Source organism: Enhydra lutris, unplaced genomic scaffold (genome assembly GCF_002288905.1).
Source record: "Enhydra lutris kenyoni isolate GAN:26980312 unplaced genomic scaffold, ASM228890v2 scaffoldscaffold82, whole genome shotgun sequence".
Taxonomy (NCBI): Eukaryota; Metazoa; Chordata; class Mammalia; order Carnivora; family Mustelidae; genus Enhydra; species Enhydra lutris.
In genome coordinates this window covers 511,338-533,256 of record NW_019154166.1, presented here as the reverse complement: position 1 = coordinate 533,256, position 21,919 = coordinate 511,338, and the positions used below count along the sequence as shown (strand labels likewise).

At 62.3% G+C, this 21,919-nt stretch overlaps 1 protein-coding gene across 4 annotated transcripts; it reads right to left on the bottom strand.

Moving 5' to 3' along the window:
• Positions 1–895: 895 nt before the first annotated feature.
• Positions 896–20,612, bottom strand: LOC111161191 (solute carrier family 13 member 5). Of its 4 annotated transcripts, none has more exons than XM_022524764.1 (12): positions 20,511–20,612; positions 15,946–16,074; positions 15,548–15,684; positions 13,383–13,570; positions 12,394–12,562; positions 11,221–11,343; positions 8,931–9,146; positions 8,037–8,137; positions 7,039–7,157; positions 4,754–4,915; positions 1,779–1,916; positions 896–1,027 (listed from the first exon to the last, which is right to left on the bottom strand). In XM_022524764.1, the coding sequence occupies exons 1-12, from the start codon at positions 20,610–20,612 to the stop codon at positions 896–898; spliced, it is 1,716 nt and encodes a 571-aa protein (XP_022380472.1). The 4 variants fall into 4 exon arrangements, with proteins under 4 accessions (XP_022380472.1, XP_022380473.1, XP_022380475.1 ...); XM_022524765.1 differs by having other exon boundaries at positions 13,383–13,519; XM_022524767.1 differs by lacking the exon at positions 1,779–1,916.
• Positions 20,613–21,919: the final 1,307 nt, after the last annotated feature.

The window sequence follows — 21,919 nt, the reverse complement described above, 5'->3', positions numbered from 1 at the left end:
GACATGCTCCGACAGGCCCCTGCTCTCTGCAGGGATCAGCGGCGTCCACTCTGAGCCAGCAGGTGGGAGAGGACCCAGATACCCACTGGTGGCCCCAAAGGAGCCATTGCTGCCCAGACTTGGAGTGTGACCCCAGCTATGTGGGGTGGCCGGAGGGGCTGAGCCCTCGGGAGGAACAGGTGCGCTAGAGGGCCCCAGCCAAGGGGTCTGAGTGTCCGTCGGCCCAGGCAACAAAGGGTGTGCATGGAAGGACGGCGAAGGGGCCCAGACGTCCACTGAGAGGGACCGAGGGAGGGAGGGAAGCGGGTCAGCCAGCCGCGTGCTACAGGCAGTGGCCAGAAGTTCTCAGTCCAAATTCCTCGTCCTTCGGTGGTGGCACCGTGTCCCCATGACTCCAGGAGGCTCTGGAATTCCAGACATTGTGTCCCTGGCTGGGGTCGTCCTTTCCAGGAGCAGGAGAGCCGCCCGGAGGCAGCGCGAGGCCAGCTACAGGAGGCCCACCTCTCGCTTCCCTAGCTGGGATCTGATCTTCACCTTGATGACCTGGACGGAGCGAGTGGACACCAGAGCCCAGCTTGGGGCCAGCTGGCAGCCTGCGTCCTGGCCCCTCAGGAGCCCACCTGCCCTAGAAGTGATGGCAGGGCCCCCCGGGAAACACAGACACCCCCTGAGTCTCCGGCAAATCCCTCCACATCCTCCCAGCAGCTGCCCCTCCCCAGCTCTGAACCTGGGCCTGGGGGAGGAACCGACCCTTGGTGCGGTCTCCGTGGGGGTGTGGGCGTCGCCGGGTCACTCTGGGGAGGGAACCCCAGGGCTCTGTTGCAAGGTGTGCTGGAAGGCTCGGGGGTCCTCAGGAGGGCAGAGCGGGGTGGTGGGCCGTGCCGTGCGTCTGTCCCTAGGTCTCGATGTTGGTCACGTTAGCCCATTCAGGGAAATGATCCAAGTCAAAAATGACCCGTCCCCAGGTGTTCACCGCCAGAAACACGCAGAGGACTCCAATTACGTTCATCATGAGTCCCGTTTTCACCTGAGGAAAAGCAAGGTCAGCGTCAGCACCCACTGGGTAGGCCGGGTGGTCAGAACGAAGGTGACCGGGACACTGGGAGCCAGAGCCCTCGGAGGAGGGGGTCCTGTCCTTGGGCTGTGCTCCGCGCTCACCCCACCCCCAGACAGAACCAGGCGGGGTGGCAGGGGCTGCTCAGAGCCTCCAGGAAATGGGTGGGACAGGTGGGTCCTCCTGCCCAGGTGAGCACCGGGAAACAGCCCCAGGGAGGTGGCCCGAGGCCCCCAGCAGAAGCTCTACAGTAACTAACCCTTCACTTCCAGCCTCCCCCTCCTGTCACAGCCACAGCCAAAGGTGTGTGGGGGGTCCTCCTCTGTCTGCATCCGTCCCCACCCAAGGCGGTACCTGCTCCTGGGTAGTGGTCTCTGAGTCCCCCTCCCTGCTCCCGCCCCTCACCCATGCCCCTCCCGATGGGTGTCATGTGTTCTTGCTAGTTTGCAAAGCCCTTCCTGGCCCTGTGGGACAGCCCCCCTCACCCCTCCCAAGGTCTCGGTGAGGGCTTGGGAGCTCCCAGAACCCAGCTCTCAGCTCTGGGAGACAGAACAGTCTACGATACTCGAGATCATTTCCAAAGAGGAGCGAAGACGCTGATAAAGGCCAGCGAAGGCCACGGGACCAGCACGTCGCACGGCAGCAGGCGCCGTTGGTAAAGGGGGCACCCGCCCCTCACGACGGAGCATCCCCGCGGATGGGAGCGAGGGCAGGGCTGCATTACCATGTCCGAAACCTTGAGGTGTCCGTAAGCAAACACGATGGCATTGGGCGGGGTGGCCACAGGCAGCATGAAGGCAAAGGATGCGCTCAGCGTGCAGGGCAGCATGACGTAGAGCGGGTTGAGGCCGATGGAACGGGACTGGGGAGAAACACAGCACTGTGGGTCACAAATGGGCAGGGCAAAGGCTCCCAGGGCCTCTTCCTGAAAAGCGTTCCCCAAACGCCCTGTGTGCATTCCCAGCCCCAGGCCCTTTGTCCCTCTGGCCCCTCTACCCTTTGCCACGGGTCTGGATGATAATCGTGCTGGACTCTGAAGGCTGAACTCGGAGCCGCCTCCCAGGGAGGCCTTTCTTCCTTTCTTTCTTTTTATAAAGATTTTATTTATTTACTTGACAAACAGAGATCACAAGTAGGCAGAGAGGCAGGCAGAGAGAGAGAAGGAAGGAGGCTCCCCGCTGAGCAGAGAGCCCGATGCGGGGCTCGATCCCAGGACCCTGAGACCATGACCTGAGCTGAAGGCAGAGGCTTAACCCACTGAGCCACCCAGGCGCCCTCCAGGGAGGCCTTTCTGACGCTGCTCATTCATTCAGCATCTGTCTCCTGGCCACCCACTACGTGCCGGAGACCACACTGGCCGCTCAGCCTTGGGCCGTTCCCACAGCCCACGTGTGCGCCTGTCTGTCCGTCCTTTCCCAGACCTAGAAGGCCCGGATCTTCTTGCCTGTGGATGTACATTGTTCTTACACACACGGGGGATCGTTTTGCATATGGAATTGGGTATCCATCTGTTTTTACTCTGCAGCTTAAAATTCATCCACATCTCACAACCCCTAGTGCACAGCTGACATTCATTAAGCATCTGTTGAATGAATGAATGATGTAATTGCTATGTTCCGATTTCTATCAAAATTCACAATCCATCGTGCAGATGTACATGCGCACAAGGACAGACACACATGCAACATTCTAGCAGCAAAACACTCGGGAGACAGACCCAGCCATGTGCTCGGCGCCTCGGAAGCCGGTGGTTCAATAAAGCGGTTGTAGATGAGTATCGGCTCGCGGCCATGACTGTCCTGCTAGACGGGAAGATGCCAGAGAGGGGTTGGAGGAAAACAGAGTGAAGATGCAAAATGGGATGATACAACAATGCCGTTTGTCTAAAAACAATGTGCTTGTGTGCGTGCGCGCGTGTGTGTGAGGGCATGTGTAATACAATTGGAAAGATACCTAAGAAACTAATAATTGGGGACACCCGGGTGGCTCAGTGGGTTAAAGCCTTCAGCTCAGGTCATGGTCCCAGGGTCCTGGGATCGAGCCCCACATCGGGCTCTCTGCTCAGTGGGGAGCCTGCTTCTCCCTCTCTCTCTGCCTGCCTCTCTGCCTGCTTGTGATCTCTGTCTATCAAATAAATAAACAAAATCTTAAAGAAAGAGAAATTAATAATCGAAGTCGTCCCTAGGCGGGGAGGCTGGAGGGTCAGGGTCTGCACCCTCTGGGGTTATGGGCATTTATTATCCATGTGTGCACGATGTTTTCAACTTTAAATACCCTTCAAAACCGTGACTTCCCCCAATGCTTGACGGTGTCACAGCATGTGACTCCGTCTCCTCTCACCCATCCCCCGCGGCTATGACACCGTGTTTCTAATGGGTCTGGGATGTGCTGCTCTGTCTTAAAGGCCTATGAGCCCCTCTGATGAACTCCCTGAGCTACGTCCCCAGACATGAAACTGCTCAGTCCGAGGGCAGAAGCGGCTTCAGGTTATGGGTCCTGCAGGTAAACAGGTCTCGGGAAAGGCCACACCCAGGCTCATGCCCACTGGGAGGGGTTGAGAGGCGCCAGCAGGGCCCGGTCTCTCTCCTGAACCCCCTTTTGCCCTGGCCCTGGCCCTGCATGGCGTATGTCTCCCATGGGCCCCTGTGACCCGGCTGTGGTCGGGGGTCACCACCTGCCCCTCTCCTGCAGGTAGAGGCCGAGGAGAAGTTCCGGGGCCTCATGGGGCCGCCATGGACTCTGATTCTAGAGGAGCCTGTTTTCAAAGGGCCTGGGTGCGCCCTCAGGTGCAAACCACCATTGGTCCGGCTCTGGGCTGGACGGGACCACACCCGGCCTTTCCCGGGGTGCGGGGGAGGCCACACTGCTGGAGAGGGGGCGCCACACCACTTTCCCCTCCACTCAGAATGGGACCGGAAAACCGCTGGGTTTTCCTTCCGCTCTCGTGGATGTGGGGCGGCCGAGTGGGCACCTACCGGTTTGATGCTGAGCTGAGATGTCTGTGAGTCTAGCTCCCGACTCCACAGCGGCAACCACGGCCTCTCCCAGGCTCATGCCGCTGCCCACGGAGGACTCCCGTGGCCCCAAGCTCAGGTGGGAACTGAGGGGCCACATTTGAGGGCCCCTTGGGTCCTCCGAGCCCAGCCCCGGGCTCCTGCTGCACCACCCTGAGGCCGGGACCACGGGCAGCGAGGGGCAAAAGGAGAAGTTCCACCCCAGCTCCAACGCACGCTTGCCCGAAGCACAGAACTCCAGCCTGGCCCTCGGGTCCCCTCCGCACCACCCACTTCCTCTGGGCCCAGCGCCCTGGGCTACTGAATCTTCCCTGAAAGTCCTCTGCCTCCTACCATCCCCAAGACCCTGTTTCCCGGGACTTCCTCCCGGTGGGCTCCAGCCAGCAGCGGCCCTGCTCAGCTACCCACCCGCGTGCCCCGAGCCACATACCCCAGACCCCTCCTTGCTGCGGATCCTGTCTCCTCAGCTTGAGACATAACCAGCCACATTTACACGTGATCCTAGAGGGCCTGGTTCTTGCCTTGCACGTTGGTGAGCATGGGGGGTACAAAGAAGGACCTCGAAGCGTGGCTGGGCTCTGGCCCCCCCATCTCACTGTCCCTCTGGGGACCCAGGAGATGGTCACAGGTTGACGGCTTCCCGTGACATGACGGCTAAGGGTCATCTCCCCGGCAGATCACTTACCATGGAGGCAAAGATGGGCAGGAACAGGGTTGTGGTGGCCACATTGCTTGTGCATTCAGTGAACACGGCGACGAGCAGGGACAGGATCAAGGTGACGGCTGCGGGGGGCACAGAGCGCAAGGGCTCCATCTGCTTCCCCATCCATTCAGACAGCCCTGAGGCCTGGGAAGCAGGGAGAGCAGTCACCGAGGGCTGGGAGCGACCCTGGTCCTTCCCCAGGGAGCTCAGCCTCTCCTGCACTTCCGACTCCATCCCTCACCTCTCTCTCCTAGGGCTGTTTCCAGCTCGGCCAGTCCACGAACTGAATGTTAGCCCAGAGTCACACTCAACATGCCCCAGCCTGAATTCCTCCTCTCTGACCCAGGGTCTACTCCCCGGGGCTCCCCACCCACCTGCTGTCCAACCCGGGGGGCCGGGTGCCACCCTAAAGGCCCTGTCCCCCTTTCTTTGATCGTCACGCAGCCCCTGGTCACCCAGAGTGGCTCAGCACCTCTCAGCCCCTGTAGCTCTTTGTGCTCGGGAAAGGGATCTGAGCCAGGAGCGCGTGGTTCGGGGAGCCCAGTGCTGAGACGGAGTCAGACGGAGGTGCTGAACACAGACTTGACCTCGCTCAGCCCCTCCCTGCCTGGGCCCCACTGCACACGAGGGAGGAGATCCAACAGTACGGGTCTGACCGAGTCACTGGCCTCCACCCTTCAGTGGCTGCCCGCTGAGCGCAGTCCCCCACCCCCTTATCTTGGCTCTCAGCCCAGCGGCTTCTCCGAGCCACACTGGCCGTGTCCCCCGCGGCTCCTGAGGGAGGCACCCTACGCCCCCTCCTCACCCAGGTGTCTGTCTTCCCGACATGCTCTTCCAGATATGGCCGCTCTGCAGGCCGCAAAGGCCTCAGAGCGGAAGCATGATCAACCGCATCTGTCGTTCCCAGGCCCGATGTCACACAGACATGACAGGGATGCTCAGTGAACGGGTGACCCAGGCCTGATGTCACACGGACATGACAGAGATGCTCGGTGAACGGATGAGTGAGTGAGTGAATGGCGATGGACGGACGGACGACTGGATGGAGAGGTGACCAGACAGACAGATTTATTCATCGAGGAGATACTCATGCTCTGTCGGTCACTGGGCTCCCCTCTAGATGCTGAAGGAACAGCAGAAACAAGATGGGCCCCGTCTGTCTCTGACCTTCGACTTCTGGGTGGGTGAATGGATGGATAAGCACACAGACAAATGGTTGGAGGGTGGGTCAGATGGATGGACAGACAGAAGGATGGGTGGAATGACGGATCCACCAATGGAAGGATGGGTACCAGGATGGATGTGGGATACAGCACCAAGGGGGCTCATCTCTCTACCTCACTTCTTTTATATTGAGGAAGGAGGGAAGTGAGAAAGTTATATTTGGGGATGTTTTCTCCCAAAAGCTGACCCTCCCCTTCTGTGCTGCTCTATACCTAGATAGAGAAAATGTTATTTACTTTTTTAAAAGATTTTATTTTATTTATTTGACAGAGAGAGAGAGAGATCACAAGTAGGCAGAGAGGCAGGCAGAGAGAGACGGGAGGGAAGGAGGCTCCCCACCGAGTAGAGAGCCCGACGTGGGGCTCGATCCCAGGACCCTGGGATCATGACCTGAGCCAAAGGCAGAGGCTTAACCCACTTAGCCACCCAGGTGCCCCAAGAAAATTTTTTTTAGATAGAGAAAAAATGCTTATTTTTTTAAAAAATATTTTATTTATTTATTTGAGAGAGAATGAGAGAGATCACAGAAGGAGAGGGGGAAGCAGACTCCCCACCAAACAGGGGCCCCACGCAGGGCTCCATCCAAAGACCCCGGGATCATGACCCGAGCCTAAGGCAGAGACTCAATCGACTGAGCCCCGCAGAGGCCCGAGAGAAAACATGCTTAAATGTCAGCCGTGCAATCAAAGAGTTCAGTGAGTGGAAGAACAAGACGGTGGGAAGAGACACGGGTCACTGTTGCCAAACCCCAGAGAAGACCTCACAGCGTCCTCCGCCGCTCTTAGCTGGCATGCCCTGACCACTTATTCTCCCACCGCTGCGACTGCTCAGAGCACTTTCTCTATGCAGGTCCGTCCATCCATCCATCCGTCCACCCATCCACTCCTTGGTGTCAAGAGGGTCCCTGTCCTCAAGACACCTGTGGCTCTCTGGAGCAGACAGACGTAGAGCCAGTGCCCACAGAGCCAGGGTGTGAGTGGAGGGACAGAGTTCCCGACATCCTCTGGCACAAGAGGGCCGGGCAGCCTGCAGCGGGGGCTTACCTCACATCCTTTGGCCAGGGCAAAGCCGCCCCCCAGCAACAACACGATGCCCCAGGGCACTTTCTCCTGGGTCACCTTCCAGGTCAGCAGCGCAGGGGGGTAAAACGGAGCTTTCCTTTCTGAGGAGAAACCATAAAACACACACACACGACCCAGAGCTGCATTAGGAAACAAGAGATCTACTCAAGGGAAATCACAGCCCATGAGCACAATGGCACGCTCTCCTATCCATAAATCAGCTAAAACCCACAACAATCACAATACCCGTTGCTGGTGAAGATGTGGTAGAAATGTCACACACTCCTGCAGGCATAGAAACTGGCAAAATCTTTCTGAAAAGCCATTCGGTGACACACTTAAGAGCCGTTAAGACATATATACTCTTACGGCAACATTGCTCCTGGAAATTTATCCCAAGGAAACACCCTGAAGGAAAAAGCTACATACATGAAAACACTCATTTCTAATTGTGAAAAATTAAAAACAATCACAATGTTTCGTAAGAGGAGAACAGCACAGCCCCTCGCAACCATGCTGTTATTAGAGAAAATAAAGTCGGAGGCTGTGTCTTTAACAGGACATGTTCCCAGCGTAAAAACACAAAAACCCGCAGGACAGAAAACCAGAATTCGAGCTGAGTGTGTGTGTGTGTGTGTGTGTGTGTGTGTGTGTGAGAATCACAGCCATGTATACACACGCATCCTAGCAAAGACCGGAAAGGAGAAACCAAAATACACTGATGGCTTTGAGGGAAATTGGAAACATTCTTCTGTTCCTGTTGTAACATCGATAAGATTTCTGACATATAAAGAGCACAGGAGAAGAGGGCTTGCAAAGGACAGTCCCTGGGGAGGGGCTGACAAACACACACCCCCCACACACACACCCCCACCACCCCACCCCACCCCCGAAGTAGCCTCCGGCCAGGCCTCTCCGCCCAGGCGGTGCCCTCCCTCGGGGCCCCACCCTGATGAGTGTCAGGTGGGGCGGAGCCTTACCCTCCTCGGTCTGGCCTCGGAAGCTAAACTGGGGCTTCTGCGAAGGCACGACGAACAGCAAGGTGGCCACGAAAGTGGCCACGGTGGCGTCAGACACGTACCTATAGGGGACAGCACACAGGACGTGCCCGGCCAACTTCGGGGCTGCCACCCAGCAAACCCGCTCTGTGTGCACAGGCGCACTGAGTGCACAGGCGCACTGAGTGCGCGGACTGGGCCTCGAGGGCCAGCAGCAAGAGAGCCACACGGACGGAACCGCAGCTGGAAGCCAGGACAGCCTCATCTCAGCCCGGCTCTGCCCCCGGCGGGGTGACCCCGTGCAGCTCACTGCCCTCTCGGTCCATGGGGCTCCTGGGGCGAGCACGGTGACGGGTCCTTATCAGACGGCCTAGAATCCCGTGCTCCCCAGGGCACCTGCCAGGGCCCGGCTGCCAACCCCAGCAGACCTTCCTGAGCTACATGTGCAACATCGGGAACCCCCGCCCAAGGTTCCGTCCGGGAACCTTGCTTCCTTCTGACCACAGGACAGCTCGGCCTGGAGGGAAGGTGCACACGCCCTCCCCGCCAGGTCTCTGCAGAGGCCCAGCCCGACATCCACCTGTTTCTGCCTCCTCGGCCCCTCCTAGCCCTCCAACGGCCCCTCTGCTCCCACCGTCCTGGCTGTCCCTCTCTCCTCTTGCTTCCCCAGCCCTGAGACCCCGTCTGTCTTCAGAGGGAGGACAGATGGCAGAGCAGAGGTTTGAAAGCCAGAACTCCTGGCTGAGCAAATCTCTCCCTGTCAGAGCCGGGCCACCCTGCCTGGCCACAGGGACCCATCTGCGGGCCTGTCATGAGGGCTGGGGAGGAGAAATCGAGGGGCAGAACTCACCGGGGGTGAGGGAGCCCGTGACTTACTTCGTCTCGCCCTCCTCCCAGGCCAGCGACACCCAGCCAGGCATGAAGCCGGGGTCCCGGGAGAACCACAGGCCGACCAGCAGGACGAAGCAGAGCAGGACGTTGGCCTCGGCGAAGGAGAAGGGCCCCAGCTTCCTGTACTCCTCCCGCAGCACCTCGTAAGCGGCCTTCTCGTGGTTCCTGCTCTCCAGCCCACAGCCCCAGGACTTCTTGAAACTAAAGATGCAGGGATGAGAAGCCCGTGAGGCAGGCTGGGTGGCTCAGGGCCGGCCAGCCGGTCAGATGGAAGGCCAGACGCTGGGCAGCAGGACGTGGCGGAAGGCACACGGTGCAGCCTCGAGCAAGCCCCTACCCCAGGCCTACTTCCATCCCCTGCCAGCCTTGCCCCACAGAACCCGGTGGGGGCAGGCTCTGCGATGTGTGCCCAGCACATGGCCCAGGGGACTCTCGAATGACAGGGCCTTCCACAGCGGTCGGAGGGCACAGGTGGGCGGCCAGGCTGGATGGGATGTCAGGGCAGTGGATGCCAAGGGGCCGTGGGAGGGGTGGGAGGAGGCAGAAATAGGCAGAGTTGGGGCCGCCCCGGTAAGGGGGACGTGGCAGGTGCCTGGTCACCTGGGAACCAGCGGCTTCTGCCATTTGGGGGATGAACGGGGAAAATTCTGGAGCCAGCTCTGGCAGGGGTCTTCCTCACCCAGGGGTGGTCCCACCGGGGCCCCGGGGCTGAGATGCCAGGCCCCATCATGGGGTCTGCGGGGGGGCTCACGAGGACACGGAGAACAAGGACGGGTCTAAGTGGCCAGGGCCAAGGAGAAGCAGGGTGGGAGCTCGTGGTTAGAGGGGCACAGGTGTCGGGTGGCTCTGCTCTTGGGGGCTCCCTGGGAACCAGAGGCCACAGCCACCCACAACCTGCCTGGGGCGCCCAGCAGGACCTCCAGGGTGTGCTGGCGCGAGGGATAGGGAGGGAGAGGGGTCCGTGGACAGGTGCTGAGGGTGCCCTGGCCATGGGGAGGGGCAGACCAGGGCCATTGGTGCCCTGGGTTCAGGCCTGTGGGATTGTCCAGCCCCAGGCTGCCTGAAGGCCAAGAGAATTGGCCCCGTGGCAGTCCCTCTTGGACCCTGGGGCAGACTTCACGGGAGGGCAGGGGTCCAGCCCATTAGCAAAGTTGGGTACAGGCCTGCGGTAGCGTCCCATTAGTCCTCGGGGGCCCGTGATCCTGTGGCCGGATGTGGCCTCTGAGGCCATCTGTGAGCTCAGGAAGGTAGTTTTCCTGGACGAGGCTGGAGGCAGCCACCTTGATGTTGCCCAGATGAGGGACTCGAGTGGGAGAGAAAGGGCGCCCCCCACCGCTGAGGCAGGTGCTGCCTCTACAAGGCCTGGCAGCAGGGGTCACCGGGGCCGGGATGTGGCAGGCGTGGCCTGGGCCCACGAGCATCCGTCGCTTCTCCCCTTGTTCCAGGCGTCCTGGGGGCTGCCCCCCCCGACCATGCTCTTAGTTGGGTCAGCAAGGGTCCCTGAGCTGGCGTGGCCGGTTGACCGTGGCCACAGGCGGGCTCCCCCATCAGAAGGCCGGCAGGGGCCACACCAGAGGCCACGGCTGGGTCTCCTGATGGCGAGACCCCCGGAGGCTGGTCGTACCCCAGTGGCCTTGGGTCCCTGCAGGGAGCTCAGTGGGCCTCGGGGCAGTCGAAGGCAGCAGGCCTCCATCTCCCCAAGAGGGAACCTTTATGGATGGAACTGTGTCCCCCATGGTCACAGGTTGAAACCCTGACCCCCCAGTGTGACGGCATCAGGAGGTGAGACTTTCACAGGTAATTAGGTACAGATGAGGTCCTGAGCCGGGGGCCCTGAGGGGACTGATGGGCACAGGCCACTGGGTGTGGGTTTGCAAAGGGGATGAGCATCTCCATAGCTGCTTTGACCCACCCCCACGCGTCCCCCCAGGGGCCGGGAGCCAGGCTGGGTGCAGGGACAGAGAGGGACCGCCACAGCTGCTGGAGGAGCTCAGGTCCCAGGAAGGCTGGCGCCAGCACTGGCCAGAGGGAAGCCCGGGGACCGAGTGAATAGCTCGTCCCAAACAGAGCTGGGGTCGCAAAGTGGGGCACGGTTTCCCTGCGGGGGGACCCACATCGGAGCTGGCCCTGCAGCCCGGTGGTAGGAAGGCGGAAAGGTAGGGAATGTACGTCCCGCAAGAAGGACGGCGGGTGGAGCTGGGTGGCAGGAGCCTGGAGGAGTGGCCTGGGGCCAGGGCTGGGGGGGGGGGGGGGCACGGCTGCCGCTCGCACTCACCTCAGCCTCATGTACACGCACTGGAGCCACAGCCAAGCCAGCAGCAGCATCACCAGCATGTTGGGGAAGGCAAACCCGAACCAAGAGGCGAAGTTCACCAGGTCTTTGCTGGCGGGGAACAGCCTGAATGAAGAGAGAGACGCTGGTCCCTCCTCCATGGCAGGGGCCCCGCCACACTCAGGACAGGCCTGGGGAGTGGCCGACCGCCCCACCTGCAGAGCCAGACCCCACTGGGGGCCCCGCCTGAGTCAGGGCCCATCTATGCCAAAATAACACCCCTTGTGCTCACGGAAATGGAGCAAGAGCTTCAGGGCTCCCGGACGCCTCAGAGCCCGCTCTGCATGGGAGAGAGGGAGTTTCCAGAGCTCCCCGGGCCGGGCCGGGGTGGGGGTCCCTTCTCTGGGGCTGGTGAAGGGTCCCCACGCGGCAGGCCCTGCCCTCCAGCTCCAGGGGCAGGTTCTTTGGCCTGGCCGGCAGGCATGAAAACAGACACAGCCTTCCCCATGCTGCCCTGGCGGATGTCAGGGAGAACCGTGGGCTATCATTACAGCAAGTGCTCTCAAGATCCAAACCGCCTGCGTGTTAGACCTCAAGTGTCTGCGGGCCGGGCTCCTTCCCACCGCCCAACGACCCGCCTGCCTGGTCCAGGGCTCTTCCCACCGCCCAGCGGCCCCGCCTGCCTGGTCCAGGGCTCCCCTCTGCGTGGGAACCCTCATGCCGCCTGCCCAGGACCCCGCATCAGCTGCTGTCCACGGACGGGGCTGGCCTCCCTGTGATCCCAGCACCGCCTGCCCACGGTCTGTGTCCCTCTGTGGTTCGGGGAAGGCACAGACAGGCCCTGTGATCCCCCTGGGGCCCCCAAGGGCACGCGGAGGCAACATGTAACCTGACCCCTAGCCCTTCGCTGACACCATAGGGCAGCACTGTTCACAGGACCAGCGTGCGGCCCCACGCGTTCATCTCCCAGGACGTCAGCTCCGTGCTGGGTGCACATTCTCTCTCGGGGCGAGTGTCGGCGAAGCAAGGCAGGACTCACCCTCGCCCCCCACCCCAGCAGAAGGCCAGCAGTTTGTGGGGTCCTGGGCAGGTGCAGGCCCGCAGCAGGAGGGAAAGATGGGAGTGCCCCCGCCCCGGGCCCTCCTCACGTCCCCTGAAGGCATGCCCACGACTCACTCGTGCATCTGTCCCAGAAGCACCACGTTGGGTCCCGTGCCCGTCAGCGTGGCGGTGCCCCCGATGCTGGCCGCGTAGCACACGCACAGAGTCATGGCCTTGCACAAGCTCCTCCTGTCGCCGTCAGACCGCCGGCCCTCAGGGGGGCCCTCGAAGGTCACTTGGCTCCCTGTGGGGGGCACACTGTGGGATGAGGCGGTGCGGGCCCCGCACTCCAGCTCCCAACCCTGCCCCAACCTGAGGCTGGGACAGGCCAGTCTGCCGGGAGCCCCGCGGGTCAGCCCCCAGCCCCCACGCTGTGCACCCACCTCCTTCTCTGGCCCGCCAGGTTCCCCACACATCCAGCCATGCAGACCCATGCCCTCCCCTCCCATCACCCTGTCCCTGTTCCCGCTGGTCCCTCCACCGGGGGCCGGGGGGAGGGGTCCAGATCCCCCTCACGGGCTCTCTCCCCCGGCAAGTCCTGTCCCCCTCCTGGCGCCCTCGGTGTCTGGCTGAGGCACCCCCAAGTCAGATGAGCTGTATCAGGAGACTCTGGACCTGGCCTGCTGGGCTGCACGGTCCCCAGCCCACTGCGTCTCCGTGCTGAGCGCAGCCCCAGGGATGGGGTGTGAACGTGGCGGGGAGTAAAGAGGCACTCTCTGACCTCCCTGAGCTCGGGGTCTCGTCGGGATGCCAACATGGGGCCCCCTCGACCCCTGTGGGAGTGGCAAGCAGAGGGCGCCCCGAACGGGAGCAAGCATGGAAGGGGTGAGGGGCACCCTCACTGGAGGGTCCCCAACGATCAATCCGGTGACAGCTCCGGTTCCAGCCGTTGGCAGAAACCACACAGGGGGTCTTGCCGTAAGCGCGACCTGAGCTCTGACTTTTATGCAATAGTCACATTCCTAAAACTTACAGAAGCAGCATTTCCTGAGCGTTCTCCTGTTTAAGGCAACGGATAGGACAGCCGCCCGCATGGGTGCCCGCCGCGTGGGCTGGGGACCCACCTGGCAGCGTGCCCGCCTTGCCCTTGTCTGCCAGCTCCAGGGCTCCCCGGCCGGCCTCGGCGGCGGCGGCGGCGGCCTCCATCTGCTGCAGCACGGCCTCCACGATGGGCACCATCATGGCTGTGGTGGCCGTGTTGCTGATCCACATGGACAGAAAGGCTGTGGCGCCCATGAAGCCCAGCATCAGCCTGCAGAGGAGAGGCGGGGAGGACTCCGGACAGTCCCAGCCCCTCTGCCCGCAGCCCCCAGGGAGCCACGGGGGGGGGGTGTGGGGGAGGCTGGGACCCCTGCGGGGATGCCTGGGGCAGCACCAGCTCAAGACTGGGTTGTGGGGGAGGGGAGTACAACATGGGGCCTTGCCCCCGCCCCGCCTCACCCCTACAAACATCACTGATGTCCCCGGCTGGCCACTGGGCACTGAGAGAACGGAGACCCAGGCACAGCTGTAAGGAGCTCCCACCTGGCAAGGGAGAGCTGTCCCCAGGGCAGTCAGGGAGCCATGGAAGGGGCCTGGGGAAGCGGGACTTCCCTCCGGGGTGACCCCCACTTCCCCACACGCACTTTGCCCCCTCCCTGTGGCAGGAGACGGGGTCCACAAACTGTTCAGAAACATGCTTCCTTCACTTGTAACACCTCATCTCCCCCAGGGTCCACCTCCATCACCCACGAGACATGAACTCCTTGTGGCCTTCAGACATGAGCCCCTTCTCTGTGGCCCCCCTCCCAGTGCATGGCAGCTAGGGCTGAGCACACCCGCCTGCACCCTCCCTCGGACGGAGGGAGGAACTGATTCCACGTCCACTCCCTCCTTCAGCCATGAGCTGGGGAAGGGCCTGATTCTGCTCCATGGTCTCTGTGCCCACAGGGGCCCAAGATCACCGGTCGGCCTGGAAGGGGTCCAGGGCTGCGCACTGCACCTCACGGACCCATAAGATCAAAGGCTGGGACCCAGGCCAGGAGGAAAGCCTGAGTTTGTGTGAATGAATGACACAGCACTTCACGGCCCCCGGGGGCTCAACTACAACCCCCCCCCCACCCCCAGGACGTCTGGAGCTGAGGTCACGAGAGGAGCCGAGGGCAGAAGGAACAGAGCAGCGCGTGCGACCCTCCTCGATTCGGAGCCGAATGTGAGCGGCTCTCCAGAATGAGGCCCACCCTGACAGAGAGGAGACATCAAGGACCCCGAGGAGTAGAACGCTGACGCCCCTGAGGTCTTGAATCTCTAGAACTCGCAATGGTTCTTTGTCCGCGCCTGTAAACCATTCGTGGTCTGAGGCCACGGTGTGTAACAGATCAGGGAGTCACAAGCCCTCCACCCGAGGGCTCTGGCCGTGGTCCACTGGAAGGGCCACAGCGTGCGTGTGCTCCCGGCCCGGCCCGGCGGCACAGACCCCGGCACATGGCCATCCCGGGAGGAATCCTTGGTGAAGTCACCCCCTGCTGCCTCCCAAGGAGCAGCTGGGGACATGCCATCACCGATGGTGCACACTGCCCACAAAGAAAGGTGCAGTCCGAGTCCCCAGTGAGAGGGGCAAGGCTGAGACCCCCCCGGTCTGATCCCCGTGTGGCCACCAGCAGGTTATTCAGCCTGTCCCTTCCTCCGCTCCAGAACAGGGTGGCAGGGACAGCACCCCCCCATCTGGGTAAAGTGCTCTGTCTGCTTGGGGCCCTGGTTGGGCCCCAATCGACTCCATGGGCTAGCTGGAAGCGGCCTGTGGTGGGCAGGGGAGGTCTTGCAGAGCCATGAGTGATGTGGGGGAAGGTAAGGCAATGGCTTCTTTGCGGGGGGGGGGGGTGGTATACACACACCAGCTTTGGGGGGGGATGACCTTTCTGTTTCCTGAGCTGAATTGCTGAGACATCCCTTTCCTGCTTTCCCCACAAAACCCCTAGGGGTTTCAGGCAGGGCTTGATCCAGCCTCTGCCCGCCTTGTTTCCTGTGGAACACGCAGCCCCGCCTCCAGAGTCTCCCCTGCAGTCAAAGAGCCCTTAGTCACCACTGCTCACTCGCCCCCTCTGGTCACCCAGCTAAGACGGTCACGTGCTCATCCAGGGGGCCACCTGCCTGCCACGCCCAGGAAAGCCCATGGCCAGGGCTGGCCTGTGGGTGATGGGGACTGAGCCACACAGCCCCTGCCCGGGGCCAGAGCAAGAAGGGTGCTCACTGTGCAGGCTTGGCCCCCACCCAGAGGAGCGTCCGCAGGGCTATCCTCTTGTGCAGGTTCCAGCGCTCCACAGCCACCGCCATGATGAGACCACCCAGGAACAGCATGTTTGTGTCCTTCATGTACTGGACACACACCTGGGGGGCAGCACGGGGCCAGTCAGGGCAGCCCTGGGCCCCCAGTCCTCGAGACGGGTACGCCAACCAGATGCTGACCCAGACCAGGTGCTGACCCCAAATCTGGTCCCGACTCCAGGGGCCACTTGGAGGGGGGAGGGGAGGTCACGTGGTCTGTGTCCATGCCGGACGGACAGGTTCCCCCGCGGCCCAGGCAGTTCCAAGAGGGGCTTGGAGGGTGCCCCATGGTGGGGATGCAGGAAGACCCCCAGGGCTGCTCACCTGCTTGGAGTCCAGAATCTTTAAGAGCGGGAAGAGCAAGGCGGGCATGAGGGAGGTGACTGCCAGAGGGATGACCTCGGTGCACCAGTAGACGGCCATGAGGATGATGACGTAGGCACACCTGACAAACTGAGGAGACGGCCCTGAGACCTCGCCGGCTGGCGTCCCCCTTCCCACCGCAGCGTGCTGGGGTGGGGGGACGGCCGTGGGCAGTGGCGACATCAGAGGGACCATCCGTGGCTCAGACCCCGAGGAGCCCCAGGACCCACAGACAAGGGCCTCCTGCCCCTGCCTTCCTGCCGAGGTGCTCAGCCAGCCCTTGTGCCTCCCCAGAGAGAGCAGGAGAGGAGGGGGAAGAGATCAGTCCCGAGCTCCCACACTTCCGATGGCCCCCCTGGCACTTCTCCCACCCTATCGGGAGCAGAAGCCGTTATGCACCCATAGGAGTCATGCTTAGGATGCTGAGTTTGCATCTTTCCCTGGGCTCTCCGCGTGGGCGCAGTGTCCCCGTGGCGCTGGGCGGCTGCATACCCTCTGGGCCAACAGCATCCACACAGCCCTCCTTTTGTCCCTCTCGGTCAAGACTCCCCCGGCGTGGAGGCTTAGGCACCACAAAGGCTGACGTGAGGGTCCTGGGCACTGCCGTGAGGCCCGCTGGGTCAGGCGTGTTTCGTGCACAGCGGATCTACTGAGACGCAGCCCGTCTAAGTCCCAGCAGATCTGCACGATCTTTAACAACACCTGACCATCCTCACAGCTGCAAACACTCCAGACTGGGCAGGAGCTTCTCCTTCCCCTCTGGTGTCCCGCAGGGGAGCTAGTGGCCTTCTCTGCCATCCCTGGGGGCTGGGATCCCCCAGCTTCTCTGCTCACCTATGTTGAGGGGTCTCCACAAAGCTCCAGCAACTGCTTCTACCCCATTTCCTTCTCCAGAGGCTGCCCCGAGTCCCTGCAAACCAGCTCATTCAGAAACCGCCGGTCCCGTGACTCCAGGGTTATGGGGAGAGCGGAGAGGATGAGGATGGTACTGCGTGTTTCCATCAGCATCTCTGCTCACAAAGGCCTGGTGCTCTCCCGTTGGTGTTCAATCTTGGGTAAGCTGCCTCTCCCTGCCCTTTGGCCATGGAGATACTGGGACCTTGGCTTTGCCATGAGGCTGACCCGGTCCCCGTGTGAGCCCGCAGCTGGCCCCTTGCTAGCTGTGGGACTTTGGGTTCGTGGTGTAAATTCTTCGGTCCTGAGTCATTGCCTCTGGGGACGTGGATGGTGTCACCCATCTCCCTAGAACCCCAGCGTGTTCAATGGCAGCATCAGTGCCCACCCAGACTGGCCTCTCCCTCCTCCCAGCCCCGTGGCCAGATCAGCCGCCAACACCCACAGCTCCTACCTCCGACTCTCCAGCACCTTCCCCTCACATCTCCACCGCGCCCACCACACCTCGCACCTGGGACCTCCCAATCTGACCTCCCCACGTCCAGCACCGCGTGCTTCCCTCTTTCAATCTGCAGATCTGTTCAGAAGGACCTGAGGCCTCTGTTGCCCTCAGGACCAACCCCAAATGCCTCAGCATGACTTGGGAGACCCTCTGCTAGGAGCGGGTGCACACAGACCTGTCCAGCCACCCCCCCCCCCCCCCCCTGGCCCCTGAGTTCCCGCCCCCTGTGGCAGGGCCAGAGGCTGGGTTCTCGGTCACAAGCGCTTTGGCGCACGCAGCCCCTGAACTGGAGGGAGCGCCAGCAGTGGGCTCCGCGTTTCTCCTCGCCCACGCCCACAGCCTGGCTCTGTGCCCCCAGCAGTTCCCACCCTGAGGGCCGCCCCTGCCTGGCCCCCACCCAGCACAACACCCAACACTGAACAACCAGCGAGAACCCGTGGTGCCGGCTTCACTCTGTCCTGGGCATGCAGCACTGGCCTGAAACCCTGCTTCAGCCTCCCAGGAGCGCCCAGGGCACCTGCCCCGTGTCCACACCTGACATCCCGTCACTGATGGTTCTGCAGGGGGCGGGAGCGGCTGGAGCAGGGCTGGGTGCCGCCCCCTGGCCCCTGCCCCACGAGTCACGCCAGGACAACCTTCTCCAGCTGTGACCATACGAAGCAACTCCAGACTTTACTCCCCCAACTCTCTGCCCCAGCCCCCTGCTGCCTTGCTCCCTCAAGAGCTCCCGTTGACACACCGTGTACTGAAAGGGCTTGGTGACCTTCACCCTCTAAACTGAGAAATGGTTGCCCGTGTCACCAGTTTTCACGGCGAGGTTCCTGGAGGCGCCCCACGTAGGCAGCTGGGAATGTGTCTGGAAGGGCGCTTAGGGCCGAGAGGGAGGCGGGCTTGGGATTTACGGGGGGGATCCGGCATCTAGCACCGCCCAACAGCTATACCTTCAGTGCACAACCGAATAAAACCGTGGCTCATTATTTATGTAATTATTAATAAACAAGTGTCCAGGACACAGTCCTTCGAGAAAATGTGGCTGAGGGAGCCTATCTGTGTGTGGGTGTGAGTTAGGGCATTTGCGGGCGTTTTCATTTTTACTCTATGCTTCACAGACCTTGAAAATGAGGATTTTTAAATAATTTTAATAAAATAAGCAATACGGTGAATGCATTGTCTATCTTAGCAAAGAGTGATCTTTTAAAGAAAAGACCCAGAGAAAAGGCAGGTTAAGTGATACAGGGACAAAGCCAGCCAGGGAGCAAGGTGCGGTAAGAGGAGAGGTGGGAGGGGAGGGGGAAGGGGGGCGCCCCAGCAGGGGTGGCAGCACCGGGAGCCGCTGCCCCCTGGGTCCGTTGGTCAGTGCCTCCCACGCTGCCAAGAGCCCGCTGGCTTCCTGGAAGCCCTGCCTCATGCCGGGTACCTCCGGGTTTCCTCGCACAACGGTGCAGCTGGCCGTGGGGGTGTAGGCGGGAGCTCTTTGGTAGTGACCCCAACAAAAGGCACAGAGCCGAGAACACAAGACACAGGGGTGCAGCCGCCCAGAGGGAAGCACCTGATGGCCACCACTGAACGACTCCCCGTCCCCCAACTCCGTCTCTCTGTCCCTGGCCTGCTCCTCACTCCCAGGGCAGGTTTCTGACCCGCACACACACCCTGAGGTGAGGGTCCTGGCTCAGGACCCACCTGCATGCATGTGCACAGGTATGTAGAGGGGTGCGTGTGTGAGGGCGGGAGTGGGGTCCCGGCCATGCAGGAAGGTCCGCCAAGCCACCATCGTTATCCCAGGCAACACCGCTCCCTGCCAGGAGAACTCAGACCAGCTCTCCTGCCTGAGACCGTCCCTTTCCGCAGGGAAACAGGGCTGCTCGGTGCTGGGACGGCAGCGGGGAGGGGGCCCACAGCTAGACCTGCTGTCCCTGGCTCCACCAGGGCCCTCCCAGCCTTCCTTCCCCATCCTAGGAGCTGGCATTATCACTTCTGGCACCCAGAGTCGTCAAGAGTGGGAGCCACACCCCCTTGCCCATTGCACAGATGAGAACACCAAGGCCCAGAAAGCGCAGGGTGGAGGGTGAATGGGGGAAGCACGGTTCTCACGCAGGTGGGCTTCCTGACACCCCCACCCCCGCCCAGCTCTCCCTCCCACAGGACTGCCCGCAGAGCGTCCCCTCAAGAGCTCCTCTGTTTCCCAAACCTGCCGGGTGGCAGGGGGGTGCCGGAGGCTTCCTGTCTGGGCTCAGAGAGAAGGCGCTGAAAGAGGGAAGGAGGAAGGAGCAGCCAGCAGCCACAAAAGGCTTCAAAGGGCTCGGGCCTCTGCCAAACGGGCTTCCACAGCCCGGCCTAGCCCAGCCTGGCCAGCCGGGGCCTGGGCTCCCGGCCCCGCCCCCGCCTTGCGGCCAAGGCCATTCATCCTCTGCCTCCCTCCCGGGAGCGCTGGGCAGCCGGGTGAGGGACGCGGCTTCCCCTGCCTTCCTGGGTCGTGCCACCCAAGGCGCAAGCCTGGGAATGCGTCTGCCTCCTGCCTGGCCCCTGCAGGCCGCGGCCTGAGAAGGCCAACTCGGTCTGCCTTTCAGCTGAGAGAGGATTTGAACTCCGCTGTGCCTTCCAGGGCTTGGGAGCTGGCAAGAAATGTAGATCATGGATGGGGAAACTGAGGCTCCGGAGGAGGCCAGGGAGTGGAAGGGACAGCCCTCGGGACCCCCTTAGGAGATGATCTTTCTGTATGGGTCCTTGACTGACCTGGGAAGCCACCCACAGCTAAGTCCTCGCTTGCTAAAGGGAGAGCCAGGAGGGAGCTTGAGGGAAAGACAGGAGCCCATCCTTGCTGCGGGCACAGGTGACATTTGGGGCAGAGGGAGGGAGACGGTGGTCCAGTAGGAAGAGATTGGAGCCAGGACTGAGCCTGTGGATGGGCTGTGTGGCCAAGATCGGTGCTAACTTCTGGGTTCCAGTGCTCACCGGGTGCCCTGGGATCTGTGAACCCCAAGTTCGGTGAGCCCCCCGTCTCTGTGCCCCTGGAAATGCTTCGCTGGCACCACCTCCCATCTGGCACCCGGAGCTCCGGAGTGCGGGCCACTAGGCGCTCCAGCTCAGGGATCCCGGGTGGGCGCCCGGGGTCCGCGGAGATGCAACTGACCTTGGCGGGCATCAGAATGACGAGTGGCAGCAGCAGTATTGGGGTGAGGAACAAGATCAGGAAGGACTTGAACTTGGAGACATAGCTCAGCGCGGAGGCCATAGCGCGGGAGGGAGACCGACGGGAGAGGCGAGTGAGGGGCCCTGAGAGGCTCCGCGCGCTTAAGAAGGGGCCGCAGTCCGCGCGGATTGGGGGGGCAGTGCCAACTCCGCCTCCACCCCATGTGGCCTCCCCGCGGCCACGGGGCGGGGCCACCCTGCAGGGTCGCTGGAGCGCGCCTGCCCCCATCTCCGCCACCCGGCGGCGGCGGGAGGCGCCTGCGGACTCCAGCCCCTCGGACCCGCGCTCCAGGAGCGTCCTGGGCCCTGGCACGTCCCGGCGCTCCGAGCCTTCTCTGCGCCAACCTGGACAGAGGCGCGCCCGGGGATGCGGACCAGGGGGTGATCGGCCGTTCTTTGTCGGACTTTGGCGAGCGCCCCCGTCCGCAGCCACACCTGCCGAGGTCCCATTCGGAAAGTCCCCCCAGCCCCTCCCTCCTTTCCCCTTGCTGCTCCCGCCCCACCTCCCGCAGCCGGAGGGGTCTCTGGCAGAGACCAAGAGTGCGCCCCGCGCCCTCCGCGCTTCAGGCACTGCACTCCCTGGTCACCCTAGGCTTCCCAGCGCGTCGGTGCGGTGCGGTGCGCTGCTCTGGGCACGGGACCCCTTGTCCCCCGCGCGCCCTCTCCTTCCCGGTTCATCCCGCGTGCTCTCCAGCGATCGCAGAAGGGGCCAGACGCGGTACCCCGCAGCCCGCTGAGCGCCTTCCGCCCTCCAGCGGACACCAGCGGCCTGCCACGCCCGCCTGCCCCACGCTGCTACTGCCGGTTCACAGAGGCAAGCGGGGTCCGCAGAGGAAGGGACTTGACCAGGCTGCCCCGAGAGCCTCGTGGGTTCATGCCTTCAGCCCGCGGACTGCAAACAGGTACTGGGCTCCTGTTCTGTCCCAGCTCCCGTCTGGGGCCGGGATGCTGACACCTTCTCTGTCACTTTCTTCTTCCCTCCCTTCTCCTCTGCCTGCCCCGTCTGTCTCATTCTGCAGCTCTGTGTTGGGGGACCTCGCCCAGCTTGTGACTGAACCCCAGGCTGCTCCTTAGTTGTCACAGCCCTGGTGCTGGAGCCCCAGATCCCTGCTTTCCCAGCCTTTCCCAGCCTGGATGTGCGTTGGGACCCCCAAACAACACCTCCTACATCAGGTGCATGACTTTTCCTGTGGCCCCCACTCAAGGAGGTCCCCCAGACCCCTCCTGCCAGCATATGTTTCCTTCTTCCCCATGGGCGTGCGCTCAGAGCCTGGACCAAGTAGTTTCAGCAGGAGCGAGATCTTTCCTTCATTAAATATGCTAAACACGGGGCCCTGGGTGGCTCAGTCA

Coding starts and splice junctions, on each gene's coding strand:
- LOC111161191 (XM_022524764.1), bottom strand. CDS start 20,612: ATGGCCTCCGCGCTGAGCTATGTCTCCAAGTTCAAGTCCTTCCTGATC. Junction 15,685..15,945: donor AGATTCTGGACTCCAAGCAG/GTGAGCAGCCCT, acceptor GCTGCCCCCCAG/GTGTGTGTCCAGTACATGAA. Junction 12,563..13,382: donor CAAGGCGGGCACGCTGCCAG/GTGGGTCCCCAG, acceptor TGCCCCCCACAG/GGAGCCAAGTGACCTTCGAG.